We start from the raw sequence: 16,761 nt of genomic DNA, 5'->3' as shown, positions 1-16,761 counted from the left end.
TGCTTGACATAAAGATGTACAATGTGGTCAACCGCACAATAGATTCATTCAGGGTTTAAGTGTTAGCCCTGTAAGTGCTTATCTGTTCCTCCTGTAATAATCTCTTCCATCACCCTGCCAGGCATATGGAGCAATCAGGTAGCATACTGTGTGTTTCTATTAAAAAAAAATTTTTTTAGAAAGCGTGAGGTTTTGTACTTAGGCAGCGATTTAAGTGTCATATCAAACTCGAAATGCAAAAATACGAACACCTGAGAGTCAGTCGGTATTAGTGTGAGCCACGTGGCACAGTGGAATATCACCACAAGAGACCTACTGTCTTTACAGACTTTAAGAGAGCGCTGAGCTGTAACAAACCCTGCTTAATAGCAACCAAACAGGCCTTGCTTTGGATTTACAGCTCAACCTGTTAAATTGCAGGTCAGAACCTATAATTAGACATTTCCTTATCCTGGACCAATTTCATACATTCACAGAGCAATCCGTTTGAGTTTTCTAGGAGCATGTGTGCCGTAAAAAAAGGGCAAGCCTAACAGCCACAGTGCCTTTCAGGGTTTAGAAGGGTGCGCGTTGTTAAAAAGGGCTTATAGTTTATGGCTCTCCCTTTAAACCTGCGTCCTACAGGTTCAACTTTTCCACAGTTCAAGAGACCGCTGGCTTTGCAGACCTGGTCAGAGGGAGGCATTGCACAGCATCTCCTCTTCCTCCTCCTCCTCCTCCTCCTCCAGCCGGCGGACAGTCTGTCAGTCTGACATCCAGCTCGAGCTCGGGGCTCGGCGCCCGAAACGAGGCTGCAGAGATCACTTTCAGCCCACCCAAACCAACCGGAGCCTTTTTATTTAGTTAGCTGGCAGTCGTTAGAAATTCCATCTTCGAAAATACATATTAATGACGGCGAGTGCTGGAACTGTGATTTCTATTAGTGTCGCTAACAGGCGAGCAGAGGTCTCGCTTGCAGTGCAGAAGGGGAATTCGCAGCAGCCTCGGCGTCTGTGTTCGGCTCCAAATTGAGCCGAGAGCGATAGACGCCGGAGCCACTGAACTTAAATAACTCTTGTCGAGCAGGCAGCCAGAGACAGGAGAAATGTTATGACTGTGGCTCATTGACGGAAAAGCGTGGCAGGGGGATTTTGCATTTGAATACTATGTTTAGCCGCTGATTAAATCAAAACTTCAAAACTTACCTGGTAATAGCCAGAATATACCCACAACTGAAGCAGAGCCGTGTGATTTGACATTGACAAATATTTGATTTGGCTCCTGTGTGCTTTCATGCTATGCCAGTGTGGTCTGGATAAAGAGAATTGCCAATTTGTACTAGAGATAGGAGTAATAGAGACTTCCATAGGCCATAACTCCAAATACATTTTGGAGAGCTTGCTAGTGACTGAAACATCAAATCCTCATTTGTATGTCTGGGACGACCTGGGGTGTTCTAGCAGGAGAACAGACTTTCAGGCAATATTTTCATTCTGCGCAATCACTATCGAACGCCTGTATGGATACTTAAGAATTACTCAGGCACTGCGTCAGTGTTGAGAGGCTCTGGATGCTGTCGGGGGGCTGCTTTTAATGGCTCTTACCAAAACAATCTTAGATGGAAGGGAATTCAAGTAAGACACCTGATGCTACTTAGAGCTTGGAGAAGACCACAGAATAATATCCTAAAGCACCACAATTATCCTAGTCAGCAGGAGAAGGAAGGAGTCAACTCCCAAAATCTCTTACAAGGTCACATTGCTGTGATAAAGGTGTTTTTTAATTGATTTTATTTTAATTTCATTGGTTCTGCATAAGGTTAGGTAATTTTGCAAAAAAAAAAAAAAAAAAAAAAAACCCAAACAAATAATTCTGATAAATCCTGAAGCTTCCACTGACCCAAATGGCACAATTAAGAAGCTATTCTTTGTTTCCTGTAAAACGGAAATAGCACATGAAATGTATGACATCACACACGGAGGATTAAAAACAGGTTCTAATATAACGTAGAAAGTTCAAATCCCTTCGTGAAATATGAAAAATACATTTCCCTGGAGCCCAAGTATAGCATTCTCTGAAGACTGCTGTCATCGTAGCATTAATTCCAAAACAATGTAGATCCCACACAACATGACAAAGAGATTTATAAGCATTCCCATCTGAACCTAGCCAAGAAAATAACAGATTGTCAAGAGATCTTAGAGGGTCCATGACAAGACTGATGGTCTGCCTGAAGAAATCCTATCCACATACCAGTGACAAAAAAGAAAGAGGCCATCGCAGTCTGATCAAGACTATAAGTGAGCGGCTAAATTATAACCCTGTCTGACCTGATGCATGCTAGTCATGGCTGCCAGTTCAGAAGACTGGGCATTTACCAAACGCTTGGACCATAAGCTGCGGGTTTGGAAAGGCCGTAAAACAGCGTCCATGGTATTTACACAAGTGTTGCAATATATTTACATCACCAAGAAACCTTTGGAGAGTCAATGGAGGATATAGCAGAATGCTTTGAAAAGGGGCCATTTACTGTAAATAGGAACTACATTGAAGAAATCTTGGTGGGTAGTAAAGAAAAGCACAAAGCCAACCAAAAAACGAAAAAATCTTTGAGACATCATATTACTAGACACAGTCAAATTAAATTCCAATTGTCTGTACTTTTCAAGGAAATACACATTATGTTTTTTTTTTTTTTTTTTTAAGGAGCAGAGGGTGCACCAAGATAAAGCAGCTCAGTGCACTGTGGGTTAACCAGAAAACTACTCCATGGGGCTTCATGAGCAGTGCAAAGTGGGAGGCCCAGAAGGATACGGTTGCTTATACCCCAAAAGATCGTCTTGATAGCTAAAACACACCCATTAAAACACTCGGTAGGAACAAAGTTTTGGGGGAAAACCACAGGCTTTCTGGGCCAGGGCCAGAATGACTCGGGCTTGGTTTTAATTGAAACAGGGTATATAAAGTCTCATGGTGATGTCTCCCCTCCTTTTTCTGAACACGTCCACGGTTCCTGCTTCAGTCGGTTAATTACATCTTTCAGTCATGGCCCTTTATTTCAATTGGCAGAGTGAGGACAAACGGATGTTATAGAACGCTCCCTTACTTTTCCGCAAGAATAGTGCTGAGCCAAGTGAGAGCTGGGGGTTGCAAAAGGTTGAGGGCTTGGCATATGAGTCTCGGTGTCCAGCATTTTGCCTAGTTAACATTTGTTCTAGCAGGTTATATGGTCTGAAAAACACTGACACTGTCTTTCTAATGAAACTGGACAGGCCACGGCTAAACTTTCTCACCTCCTTCCTGAGTTTTGCTAATTTGCATGTCGGGCTCTGTGCAGTGGAAAATAGATGGATATAGCGTTGCAGTGGAAAAGTCTGCTAAAATGTTCAGTCTATGAGTGGACAAGGACAAAAAGAAACAGAAGGACCTTATGACAAGCCTTTGAGGTCTGGCTGCTTGTCTTCAGTGGAACCTGAACACTTTAACTACTCTTTCGGTGCAGACAGACTATCAAGTGTTCCTGTGGTCAGAGGGCGCATTTAACATGTATAAACACCTTGCTGAAGCGAGATCCGATTCCCAAATGAGAAACCCTGTCTCTAATCATACAGGTACCCTACACAACTCACACTCTCTCTTGCTGACCACAAGAAGTCTCTCTCTCTCTTTCTTTCTTTCAGCTCTGCATGTATCAGGGTCTGTCAGCGCTCTTCATCCCACTCACCTCCATCCTCTCCTGCTTGACTTCATCCACCTCCTCATCCTCTAGCAGTGTCAGGAATTCTCCTGTCTGGTCGATGGAACCCAGGAAGTCCAGTGCCAGCTTCTGCCTCTTGTTGGCACTGCTGCTGGAGAATTTGTCTGGATGTGGACACACACAACACGCAACACACACACACACACAGATTTACTGACTCTCTGGTGCCCACATCTGCAGGCCAGCTGGCCTTGTTTACACCTGAGCTGTAATGGGACGGGCCCGAGGCTCTGCCCACTCAACAGTCACCTCTTCTAACTCTGCACTAGAACACTGCCTGGCACTATGCATGCGCACAGAAGAAACAGGCTTTTCCAACGTATACAGCCAATACCTACACTCCTTCTACATCCCTCTGTCATTGCTCTAATAGCTATTAGCCGTATTAGCTGTTTAATCTGTCCTGAAGCAAACCATGAAGTGTAGTTACAAGGAAATTATTAGCAAATGAGACTGAGAAGGTGGAATAGCGTAGAATAACAGAGGCATAAAAAGAACCCAGATTTCCACATTTAAACAACATTTTGATTTGAGCAAACAAAGCTATGGTGTAAATATTAAATATAAAAGTTACCTTAAACATTATTACATTTCATTCCAAAGATTGCTCACTTCCTGGCTTAAATTCAACAGGCATAATCAGCTCCAAGTCCCAAAGGCTTAATACAGCCCACCAAGACAAACCGCTTTTCACTCTACAAAATGTCGAGAACCGCTGCTAATTAAATCCCTACAGCATTGCGCTGGGAAAATGAATCGAATGAAACGTTAATTAAATGAGAGGAAACGCAGTGATCAAATGCATCTTTGTGAAGTAATGTCTGCTTGACATGACATAAATAGCCTCAGAAAATGTTTAATCAGGGAGACAGGACTCATGACACCTTAATAACAGCACTTTTATGGAGCTCGAATTTCCTCGTGCTGGCATGGCTTGAGCCTCAAACAGAACCATAATTGTGGACTTCCTATGTAAACGGGCAATTCAATCAAAATGTTAAAAAAAAAAAAAAAAAATTTAAGATTTTTTTTTTAAAATCCCACTTTGTGTAAACGTGCTTTCAAATGGTACAAATATGCTGATGCGTGTAATTAGAACTATATTTTTTTGGCTTTAATGTTTTCGAAATGAATTCTAAATTTGCCATTTGATGCAGTGGTGTGTTTACAGGAATAAAAGCGCTTGGAAAGTCTTGGTTTGGGTGAACGGTAAACAAAGCTAATCTGCAGTGAAGAAACCGAGCATTCAAATCCCCCAAAACAAACAGGAGGAAAAAAAACAGATGCCATCTTTGATCCACCAACAGTGACCCACAAGATTATTCAGCACTAAGAAAAAAAAAATGTGGACTGGACTATTTTACAAACTACTGAAATTTACTCAAGCTTACATGGTTTACTTTTCCCCTCTTACAGACATGCCTGAATTCTCCATATTAACTTATGGATGCTCTCTTAAAGCACGAGTCCACCCAGAAACTCATGAAACGTGTTTATATTGAAATATTCATGATGTGATTAGTGATTGTGGAGCTAATTTGCTGGTTGATGCTGTATTATTGTTATTCCTGTGAGAAAGCAGCAGAAGAAGTTAACATGGAGAAAAATTTTCACCATTTGTCCACTACCAGTGATGTCATTTTAACGAGAGGTTCTATATAGAGGTAGTGGAGACAACGAAGGCCGGACTCAAAGTTCCAGAATGCAACGCGGCTATACAATGCAGCTGCGCCGAGTTATGGAAGAGACTCGGTATGTCTGGTTATAATGGCGTTTGTGGTGGCATTGGGAAGTGGTAGCTCAACGGTTAAGACGTTGGACATCTGATCGGAAGGTTGTGAGTTCAAATCCTAGCACTGCCAAGCTTCCACTGTTGGGCCCTTGAGCAAGACTCGACTGCTCACTTGTATAAATGAGATAATTGTAACTCGTTCTGGATAAGTGCGTCTGCCAAATGCTGTAATGTACTGTACTACTGGTATTGGCATGAATGCTGGAGGAACCTTATCTGTTTGAGCAGAGTGAACAGATGAGCAGGTGAGAGAGCTTGACAGACTAAAGCACTGCTGCATTATTCTCTTTAGGTAGAGATGAATTCCCACTGGTGCCACCATCAGCAGGACATTGAACAGCACTGGGGATAACGTAGGAAACTGTTAACCAAAGTGAAATTGGACCGACTTGTCAATGAAAGCATTTTAACCCAGAAAAGTCTCAGAAGTTCATCATAATAGAAATCAAAGGTTGGATTTTTCGTTCACCAAATCTAAGCATATGCTAAAGGTTACATGGGCAACCCTGACCAAGGGTAATATTTGAATCGAGCTGTAATCACAACCGGCTGCTTTAAGAACATCTCAGGCATTGTATGCCTTGCTCCTGATGTTCAGAAGAAGAAAAGGGGGAATAAAGGACAAGCAGTAGCAGCGGTGGGTCACAGCGAGCACACTGGTTAGACTGTGGGTATGGTTCAGTGTGTAACGCTTCTCACAGTGGTTTACAGAGCCTAAAGTGCTCGGGGAATTACTGCAGGGGTCAGGATAGAGACAGTGTGGTCAGAGTCAGCCTGGTTGCTTTCAGCCACGCTTCTGCTGTGTCCCCGGCACGGCCACCACACACACACCGCAGCCGAGAGAGCAAGAACAGCCGTGGTGCATCCCTCAGGCCTCACAGGGAGGAATCAGGGCAGCAGGGCCTACGGATGCCAGCAGAGCTCTACACTCAACCCATGCTTTTATGGAAAACACTAAAAAACAAAGTAAGAAAAACGTATTTCCAAATCCAGTTTTCCTGACAGGAGGAGGTTCATTTGGGGAAACGTCAACCTTTTCGGAGCCAATTTGAGCACAACACAAACGCTGGGGGAGCAAAAACATTAAACAGAGCAGCCCATCAGACTTCTCGTGGAAAAAAAAGGGGAAGAAAAAAAAAAGTCTGAATTTGCGCGCACAGACATGCAGACTCCTTCTCAATCGACTGTGTGGAGCGCTCGCTCTGAACGCCGCATTTAACATTATTCCGTCTCTCAAGTTACAGGCCAGATGAGGAGCAAAGATCCTAATGATACTCATCATGACATGAAACGGCACTGCAGCGTCTTTGCACATGATTTTCCTCTCTCGTTCTTCGTTTCACGATGATATTGATGGAGAACTAGCAGAGGGAGAGGTGGAACGTTATGCAAAGAGGAGGCATGCCAAAGCTTCCGCCTGCATTCTGGTAATGACTCTTGCTGATTGACTGTGGCATACAAAATTACCTTGGCTGACTCCAATCATTATGTATCCCTTCATCATTTAAAGAGCTTACTGAATGGTGAAATTCAGTTGGTGCAGGGGGGGATTTTATTTATTTATTTATTTATTTATTTATTTATTTACTTGTTTTAAATGTCTTCTTCTAGGCAGAATGTCATAAACATAACCTGGAGCTAAAACGTAAGTGGCCTATATTTTGCTCTAGTAAAAGTGATTTATGAATCTACTGTGTACCTGAGTCCAGTGGCTCTTCATCGTCAATCGTTTTCATCAGTTTGGATTTGTAATCTCGAAACTGTATGTACTTAAGCAGTCTTCGCAATTTCTTCTAAAAGAAAGGAGCACAAGAGGAAACGCAGTGAAGCAGAGAGAGTAGACTATAGTTACTTTCACAATGCAAGGGTGGAGGCCTGATTGTACAAGTTCCAATGATTCCAATCATACCGCATACTGGAGTAATCAGCTATCATTTACTGCGAGACCAGACATTAGCACGAGCCATTGGCCGTGTTTGTTTTAGCAATGTGCTCTCGGAGTGCGTTCGTGTGTTCTTTTTACCTTGTCTTTCCTCATAAGGAAGATGATATCCTCTGGCGATATGACCCTGGCTCCTCGGAGGAGAGCCACCTCGGCCGCCTGGTGGAGCTGTAAAGAGACAGAACCCCAAAAAACCCCCCCCGGAAAATAACAAAAAAACAAAAAGGTTCAGTCAGCAGACAACAAGATCACGCTTAAGATGTTTTCGTTCGACATTCTGCCAGTCAATGCAAGTCGGATGAATGAGTAACAGCATCTGCTGTTTAAAATCCTTGAGGGACTTGATAAGAAAACCACATATTTTTGAGAGCAGCACTTTCATAGTCACATAGGGTCTCCATAAACTTCAGACAATTTTGGCAGACGTAGCGTTTGTTTTGCCTTCTCAGCACTCAAATATGACAGCACAGCTGTCCTTGCCTTCAGGATAAACACGAAAAGAGGGGTAATAGCTGGAAAATAACTGTTAGTCAGCCAGCAAGTCAATGCCACCTTCCAGGTGCCCACCCTAGGAACAGCAAAATAATAATAGTTTAAAAATAATAATAATAATAATACAATTAAAAAAAAAAAAAAAGTAATACGGCATCACGAGCAAACTAACCTAAAATGAATCGTAACACATATTATTCAGTATCTACTATAAATATAAAACAGTAAGGAAACCTGCCACAATATTTTTACAGTGCTGTTAATGTGTCAAATTTTTTCAGGACTGTCTTGTAAAATCTCTGAATAGATTCTATGAATATCCCTGTGCCAGTCTAAAAGAAACAAAACACTACACACGTTTCACATGTGAGCGTTGTGGTAATTAATATGTGTCAAGACCTACTGCATACACTTTATAAAATATAATGGCCTTATTCATCTTTCTTATTGGGTTATGGCTAAAAGAAGTACACAGGGATGTTACATTCATATGGAAACAATCTTTACCAGCATGAGGAAAGGAGAGAGAGAGAAAGAGAGAGAGAGAGAGAGAGAGAGAGAGAGAGAGAAAGAGAGAGAGAGAAACTGAATGAAGCTTAGACACAGCCATTTCATATTATTGCCAAAAAGAGCAGAAACACCTCATCCATCACTGTCACCTTCGCCTGAAAATGATAGCTGTCTACACAAATCAGTAAATCAAATGAACTCTTTGGAAGTAAGGAACTTTATGGAAAAACTAAAGTATCGACTTACCGATATTTTTAACCCTAAACGTACAACAGGAAAAAAAAAAACTAAACTACCATAATGGGTAAAGTTAAACCGGTCATTTAAATCCATTTAAAAGCAGCAGGGTTTTGTAAGACCTCATTAGTACAGGTAATGATCTGAGATATGCTTTAGGATTTAAGAGACAAAAATATAAATGCATGCAAATGGGAAAAGAAAAACAATGTGGATATTTTCAGATGAAAGGTGGGATGTGTCTGAACAATAGTTTAGCCAATGCTGGAACTTTCAACGAGTCTTCTGCCATTTGGAATAAAAGTACACAGCAAGTCCATACGGTGGCTTTGAACACCCGTCCTGTGACTTGTGTAAGTAAAAATGTGCGGATAATCATGTTTTCTTTTGCATGAAATAGAACACAGATACAAAGGCTTTTAAACATATTAATGGTGAAAATGCTCACCAGGAATAAAAGTAAAGCAATGAAATCAAAAACGTAGAACAACATAAGAACAAACACATCACGGTCCAAAAAGGCATTCTGCAACTTCGGGTATTAGAATAAAGAAATATTTATCCTCACGGTCTATCAGATATATTTCTTTTATTCAGTGGTATAATGTCTGTTGTATAATTATTATTCTTTTCAAATCCTGAACTTCATTAATTAAAATGTAGACCTTCAATCCGTCTTGGCTGGGAGCTGAATCTAGAAATACATGCAAGCAATTCTTAGAGGATTGTAAACATTTGTTGGTCATAAAATATGTTTGCTTGCAAATGTGGATCTCAGCGTGCAGTTTGGAGGTAGAATGGGCCTCACACATGCAATCACAGGGCGAGCATTTAAAAACGTACGAGCTCAGAGAGCTTCATTTAGTTCTTTCTGGCCTGGCACCTTTCCAGTGTTGACAGACTGACTGCCATATCTGTCCCACCATTTAACAGGGAAATAGTTTTTAATAGTCAAAAATGGCTTTAAGTACACCTCTCATCCTTCACTCTCCAAACGTAACCGAGCCCAAACACCAATGAGGCTCAGAATCGGCCGCTACACGTCTGGGTAATTATTATTTACAAGGACTTATATTATTACAGGATTGTAAAATGATTTAGCTCTGCACTTATATCTACTCATGAAGTAAACGACAGGCACGATTAAGGGCCTTAGAATGATTTAATATCTGAGAGAATTATGGAAAAAAAAAATCTGCATAAACGTGACTGCAAATTGTAACAGGGATATTTATTAAAAAAAAACAAAAACAACAAAAAAAAAAAAACATACTGCATTGTGCAACTTGGGAAGAAAACACACTGATCACCGTTTGTGCCCAGATATCTAATTTCTTAAATCAAATTGAATTCTTAAAGCTCCAGTTCCAGTTTTACACACACCACATTTCCTCATCATCTATTTCACTCGTTTTAATCTAAATACAAACTTAACCTACGGCAACTCTGACCGGATTTAACCCAAATGAAGAGGAAAGAGGAATGTCCTGGGCCCTACTTTTCCTCAGCTGCCCTTTTAAAGCCAGTTTTTCCGTGCCATTTGAAGTCGTTGGCTCACCAAACAGATTGGGTGAAATAACAGATTAATTTTGGTAATTGCTCTAATTTTACACTCGATGAAAGCAGTCTCCTGAGCTGCGAGGTTGAATGATGTCGGCTGAGTTATTTCATTTGGGATGGCCCACAGGCTCGGTGAACAGTGAGATCTCTGTGGTTTATTTCCAGCAGCTCAGAAGCGAGCTCTGTTGACAGTTTACTCGAGCGGCGAAGGACTGTTTTACCATTTCTGGGATGCCTCAGCTATCACACTACACAGGCATTCATAAGACGGAGAGTGTTTTTCTCCATTTTGATATTGCAGGAGAAGCCACGGCCAGACATGAGCGCAGACAGGAGCAGGAGGACAAACACTAATGACCACTGTAGTCAACTTAACCTTTGGCCTCAGCAAGGCAAGTCTTTCCTTTTAGGAAATGAGGGCTGGAACCCTTCTGAATCCCCTTTTTATGTGTGAAGTAAGCCTAATGCATTAGTGTTTGAAATAAGCCCTGACTAAAGAGTTCACTAAATCAGTGCAATCAGTGTACAAGCCTCCTCGCGAGTACAGAAGTATGTAAGTGTAGTGTGCTGGTGGAAGCTCACTAGCCCTGGGCCCAAAGTAGAGGGATCCATTTTAATTAACGCACGTTTTCAAGTGACACTGGCCTCAGAGGGCTGGTTCATGTCACTTTACAGTGTGGGAGAAAAAGGACTGGCTCTCATGCAACAGAATGGCAGAAGTCAAATAAACAAACCGGCTGAACATAATTTCCTCGGAGCTGCTACTGCTCTGTTTTGAAACGAAATCCATTATTTGATTACACGGAGGAAAGGTAAGCGGAAGACCGGGGCAATGTTCCAGTCCCATCGTCCTTGTGAGCAACAATTAAACCATTTCTGTAGAAAGGAGAAAACGATGGCTTTTCACGTTTGCGTAACTCCCCTCCCGAGACAGATTGTTCAACTGCACAGCCTTAAAAATAAAAAATAGCTCTAAAATCAACCTTGGCAACTCAAACACATGATTACGTTTCCAGCGTAAACGTAATTAGTGTATGTTTTGCATGTGTCAGCGTCTGGATTGTATCACAGGTAACCTTGTTTGATGAGCTTATATTCGATTGTTAAAGCTTATTGGATCTGTGTAACAGGTCATTTTATTAGCTGTAGCTCGCTGGGCTGCTACTGGATTCGTTGTTTGATAATATCACTTTCAAAAAAAAAAAAGGAAAAAAAAAAAAAAGAGGGAAAACATGTGCCATAAACAGTTATGTTAGAAATTATCAAAGCGGGCTCGCTATCAGAGGAACGGGAATTCCGAGAGCGTTTGCACTGATTAAATGTTTTGCTTGTTCTTTGCGGTTTAATGACGTTGTTTGGAAAGCAGCATTATCAATGTTTGGTGAAACTGAGCGTCCCTGAGAGCTCGCCAGTTAGGTAAATAAAACAAGTGTTTCCCATTTTCGACTCCGTGAGACGGGAATTACTGCGCTGTAAAGCACGGGACATGGTGAAGGCACCTGCTGCGCTCGCCGTCTGGCACACACTGACCTTTACTACACTCATCAACACTATTAAACCTCAATAACCTGACAGTACGGTTATAAGGCTACATTGAGACATGAGACAGCTACATTAATAAAAATGTATGAATTTACAAATAATGTGTATGATATGTAGTCATTGTGTGAACTTTACAATTTTGACTCAGTGTAAATAAGAACGAAGTTGACATAAAAAAACACACACACACACACACATTTTATATATATATATATATATATATATATATATATATATATATATATATATATATGTATGTATGTATGTATGTGTATACATGCCCTTGATAAAGCAAGAAGTTACTGCAAAGCAAGATGAGACCGCACAGGTAGCAAGGATGTAAAGCTCCCCGCTCGCTGTGGAAAAAGGATACCGAGAACATATATTCAAGCAAAATACACCCCTCATTTATCCTGCCTTGGCAATGCAGAGACTAATTGATCTAGGCATTCGCAAACCTCTGATGTATGTCAGTGCGAGCACCTGGACGAGAGATGACAGGCATGCTTCCACAACCCAAACCATTTGGACTCCAAATATCCGGTGAGAGATCGCTCACGGTGGAGTGTGTCTGGGCTCGGGGTGGCTCCAGCAGTGCTGCGTTTCAGTCCGGGCCTGGCAGAAAACCTCCTAACCAGAGCGACCACAGACCACGCGCATGAATACACTTCTATTACACTCAAACCAACCTGAGGACTCGAGTAGCCCCTCAGCAGTTCTTAACTGGCTCAGAAAAAAAAAAAAGAAAAAAAAAAACCTGAAGTTAAATATATTTGGATCATCGTTAACTCAGACCACCCATCAGGTTCTTAGGTGGAAAGCAGAATCCACAAGATAAACAGGCGACTAAATGCAATAAAAAGTAACAGAGTAAACAGAATATATAAACAAAAATGGGCCTGGAGAGTTTTGCTGCTGAAAGTTCCTTTATTCAGCCCCCAGCATCCTGATCCAAAAAATTACGCTTCGGACTTCTCATGTTTGTCCTGCATATAATGAAGATGTGAATTTCAAATTCTGCCGACGATGTCGTTTTAGGGAAACGTGGATACCACAAACGTGGATTACACTGTGTTTTTTTTATTTTTGGTTTCTTACTGAATTAAATCTGTAAAAATAAAAGCAAATCTTTTAAATTCCCTTTAAGATAAAGGGAAGCTATGTATAAAATGTTCAGATATAAAATGAGCCATTAATTTAACAAGCATTTTCCCCTTTACATCTTAATTGTAAAGAGGTTCAAGAACAAGCTCTACCACCTGACTGCCGGTAATTAAGCTGATACGTACGATAGACTCGGAATTTTATGCATAAGCCACACAGGCGCTGGTCATTTTCACATGGCCTAATCAAATTTATAACAGTAGGCCATGTTAAAATAGTCATATAATGAAATTGCCATCGTAGCAAAAAAACAAGGCCCAGGGGATTGATAGAAACTCTGGAAGCAGAGAGCGTCCAGAGGAATAAGTGCCTATGAAAGCAGAGCCTGCCAACTTTTGCACCTGGCGTTATAAGCAGCAGCCAAGTGAACTCTGTTTCACATGCAGGCAAAATGTGAAGTCTTTTCACGCTGCTGTTTGGGTTTCTGGGTGAAATCAGACGACTACAGACGTCTGGGGGAGGACGCACATCTGAATTAACTGCCCTCTCCCTCTACACATTACAAGAATGAATTACTCATATTCTGTCCATTTTCTTTAAGCATTAGTAGGGCTGTGTGTGAAGTGTGGGAAGTGTGTCTGCGGAGACATCAGGCTCTTACAGGAGTATGTGTGTTATATCATGTCGTGCACAAATATAAAACAGCAGAATTTCCGTGCAAGCAAGCCTTGATCTGTTAGTCTTAAACCAACATTAAATATCAAGAGGAGAATTTCACTGTGAAGATGCTTGGTCCTACAAAACTCATACTGTATTAGCAGTCATCACTCACTCAGAAATGTGTGTGAAAAGCACTAGGGGTCAGTGTAAGGATCCCATTGACAGTCTCTTAACATTACCATGAAAAATATGCAAAACTACATCATTTGCCTTCAAATCTCAGGGTGAACATTCTGAATAGTACTTTCTAGACTGCATGCATAATGAGAGAAATCATAGCAGTGGCAAAAAAAAAAGGCAAAAAAAAAAAAAAAGATTATTTTCATTTTTTCATTAACTTATCAACTTAACTATGCTGGAGAAAACACACAAGGTTAGAAAAGGTTAGACAGCATACCTGCATACACACTACGACTGGCAATGACCTGTGATGAGGAAAGCAATTGAATTTTATTTGTATAGTGCTTTTAACAATGGACATTGTCTCAATGCAGCTTTACGGAAATATATAAACACAGGATACAGATTTTAAACAATCCACTAGCATTTTTTGCTAAAGAACGTATTTGCATTGACAATCTGCGATGCTCTAGCTTTACGATGGACGTGTATGAATTGCGAGAGTTGCTCTGTCCATCATAGTCAAGTAATGGTGAGATTCTCTCGACTACAAGCATAATTATTATTATCCTATGTATCCTATGAAAGCCCGTTCTACCACGGAGAAAAAATAAAAGATAATTGCGACTATATATCCCACAATTCTGACTTTATTTCCTGCAACTGCGAGTTTAAATCTCACAATATTGACCTTTTTTCTCACCATTATGAGTTCATATACTTTTTTTCTCGCAATTTAAACATCCCCTTGACACAGTATCTGAAATGTGACTAACTTTAGGTAACGAGCGTGCACTAGTGTCTGGTTTTCCTAGTCTTGACTACTGTAGCTGATGAGTGTTGCTCTTACCGTATATATAGCTTACTTATAGAGAATGATTGATGCTTTGTCAGGGCCTTTTTTATAACTCACTAAATGTCAAGTGGAGGTCTAAATGGCAAGAAAAAAGTCAGAATTGTGAGATGTATACTTGTAATTGCGAAAAATAAAATCTAAATTGTGTGATATGAACTCGTAATTGTGCAAACAAAATGTCAGAATTGTGCAATACAATTGTGCAATACAAAGTTTTTTTCTCCGTGGTAGAAACGCGCTTCTATAGTATCGTGTGTGTACAGTCCTGCAGTATGGTTATGTGCCGCACCATGGTCCTGGAGAAACGACATTCCATTCCAATATATACAAACTATATAATAAAAACCCACTTGACTTGACTCGACTTAATACAACATAAACTTAATATGAGACTATTTAAATAAAATACTGAATTCTAGCATAGTGAACTGTTTGCCACAGTGTCATTTTGTACAATATTATACAGATGATATCACAAAAATATTCGTAAAAATATTCTTGTAGCTCCTGTTACGATGTTAAAAACTGTGTTAATGCCATAGTCTTTTGAAAATGTGAAACTATAAGTGTGTGTAATATTGAGAACAATATTGAGTTGAACATTTTCATACTTTGCCACCCCACAGAAAGGAAGCTTCACAGGAAAGTAATGAGTCAGCGTTCGTGACTGTTTCTGTACAGTTAGTGCTTCCTGAGAAACGTGAACAGCTCTGATACGGGAAGTCTTTATGCCAGGTCTCTCACCGCAGCCTTCTCAATTAAGTGTAAGAACCTTAGATAAGAAGCAGAGGTGTCAGAGTACAGAGTGTCTGAGCCATGTATAATGAAATGCTCCGTCCCAGACACTGCTTCTTCAGTCCCTTTTTATCTCTTTATCTCTAAACTCTCTAGACAAAAATCCCCGTCATGCTGTCTCCCTATCATTGGTAGTGCCTCACTACTAAATAAATGATCTAAACGCTTTATTGCTTATAAGATTTAGCTCTTTTCATATGTCTAACACTTAGGAAAGTTCAAGCATGAAGCCCTGTGAAAACACGCAAGGTGTTCAATGATAAGCCGTTTATTTGTGTGCACGTGAGTGTGTGGGTGGAATACACTCCACTCTCTGAGTCTCCGCCACCAAAGCAGTGTGAAATGTTTTGCAGGCCATCTGGGAAGGATTTATTGTGTAATTTGGTTTATTACCACTGTGGTCTTCATCTAAGTAGCATGAACACAATTATGGTCCACTCGGCACGGCTACACCTGGCCTCTCCAAACAATAATAAATCCAGGAGAGAGAGGAAACAGGGAATTAATTGAGGGTTATCGCCATCATGCCCTGTTTAGTGCTTACTGCTGAGAGCCGCAAGATATTTATAGTGCTGAGAAAATAAATATCCAATAGGGTTGTATTACATACGCACCCATGCTAAAGAGGCAGTCTTTCCTGAAGAGGTACAATAAAGTGAAGAGATTATTAACAAGTGTGGATGAGGAGGAGATGGAGACGATGAGAGAGCTGCTGTCTCAGAGGAGTTATAGAGTGATGGGGTTAAAAGATAAATAAAAAGGAAATATTTTACAAATAATGAAATATAAATAAATAAATAAAGACAGCCCTACTGTAAGCCTGTTGTTCTATTACCACTGGGACCCAGAAATATTGGCACTCTTTATCAAGAGTTTTAAAAAGGGTTTTTTTTAAAAAAAATATATGATTAAATGTGGTTAATTCGTTTAATATTACACTGAAAATTTGACAGAAATCTCACCTTTAACTGAAGTAAATATATCCAACAAAAATACCTGATTAATTTTATTTGAATTTTTTTTTAACAAAACCATGTGTCATAACAATTGATACCACTGCATTTAAAACTTTGTGCATCCTGCTTTGCCAATATAATATTTATCCCTGAATCTTCTTGGATAAAGCTTAATGAGATTGGTGAATAAAGAGCAAGGAATATGAAACACTTCTCAATCCAGAATATCTCCACGTCCACCAGGGTCCGAGGTCCATTCTTGTAGACTCGGCTCACTTCACAGCTTACTGTGGGGTTTAGGTCCTGACTGGGATGTCAAAGCTTGATTCTACGGAAGCATTTCATGTGAATTTGGATGTACGATTTGGGTCATTCATCTTGCTGGAATATGCAATCACA

General features: G+C 40.5%; 1 protein-coding gene across 2 annotated transcripts in view; it reads right to left on the bottom strand.

Annotated features, from left to right (window-relative positions):
• The window catches only part of supt3h (SPT3 homolog, SAGA and STAGA complex component), a 91,798-nt gene that overhangs the window by 21,750 nt on the left and 53,287 nt on the right, over positions 1-16,761 (bottom strand). For both annotated transcript variants that reach the window (XM_017476552.2, XM_017476551.3), the window contains exons 4-6: positions 7,552-7,638; positions 7,228-7,321; positions 3,704-3,840 (exon numbers count right to left, since the gene is read on the bottom strand). In XM_017476552.2, coding sequence (XP_017332041.1) covers positions 3,704-3,840; positions 7,228-7,321; positions 7,552-7,638 — 318 coding nt within the window. The remainder of the gene's footprint in view (positions 1-3,703; positions 3,841-7,227; positions 7,322-7,551; positions 7,639-16,761) is intronic.

Source organism: Ictalurus punctatus, chromosome 9 (assembly GCF_001660625.3).
Source record: "Ictalurus punctatus breed USDA103 chromosome 9, Coco_2.0, whole genome shotgun sequence".
Classification (NCBI taxonomy): domain Eukaryota; kingdom Metazoa; phylum Chordata; class Actinopteri; order Siluriformes; family Ictaluridae; genus Ictalurus; species Ictalurus punctatus.
Note: the sequence above shows the minus strand (reverse complement) of the source record. Positions and strands in the feature narration are given on the sequence as shown.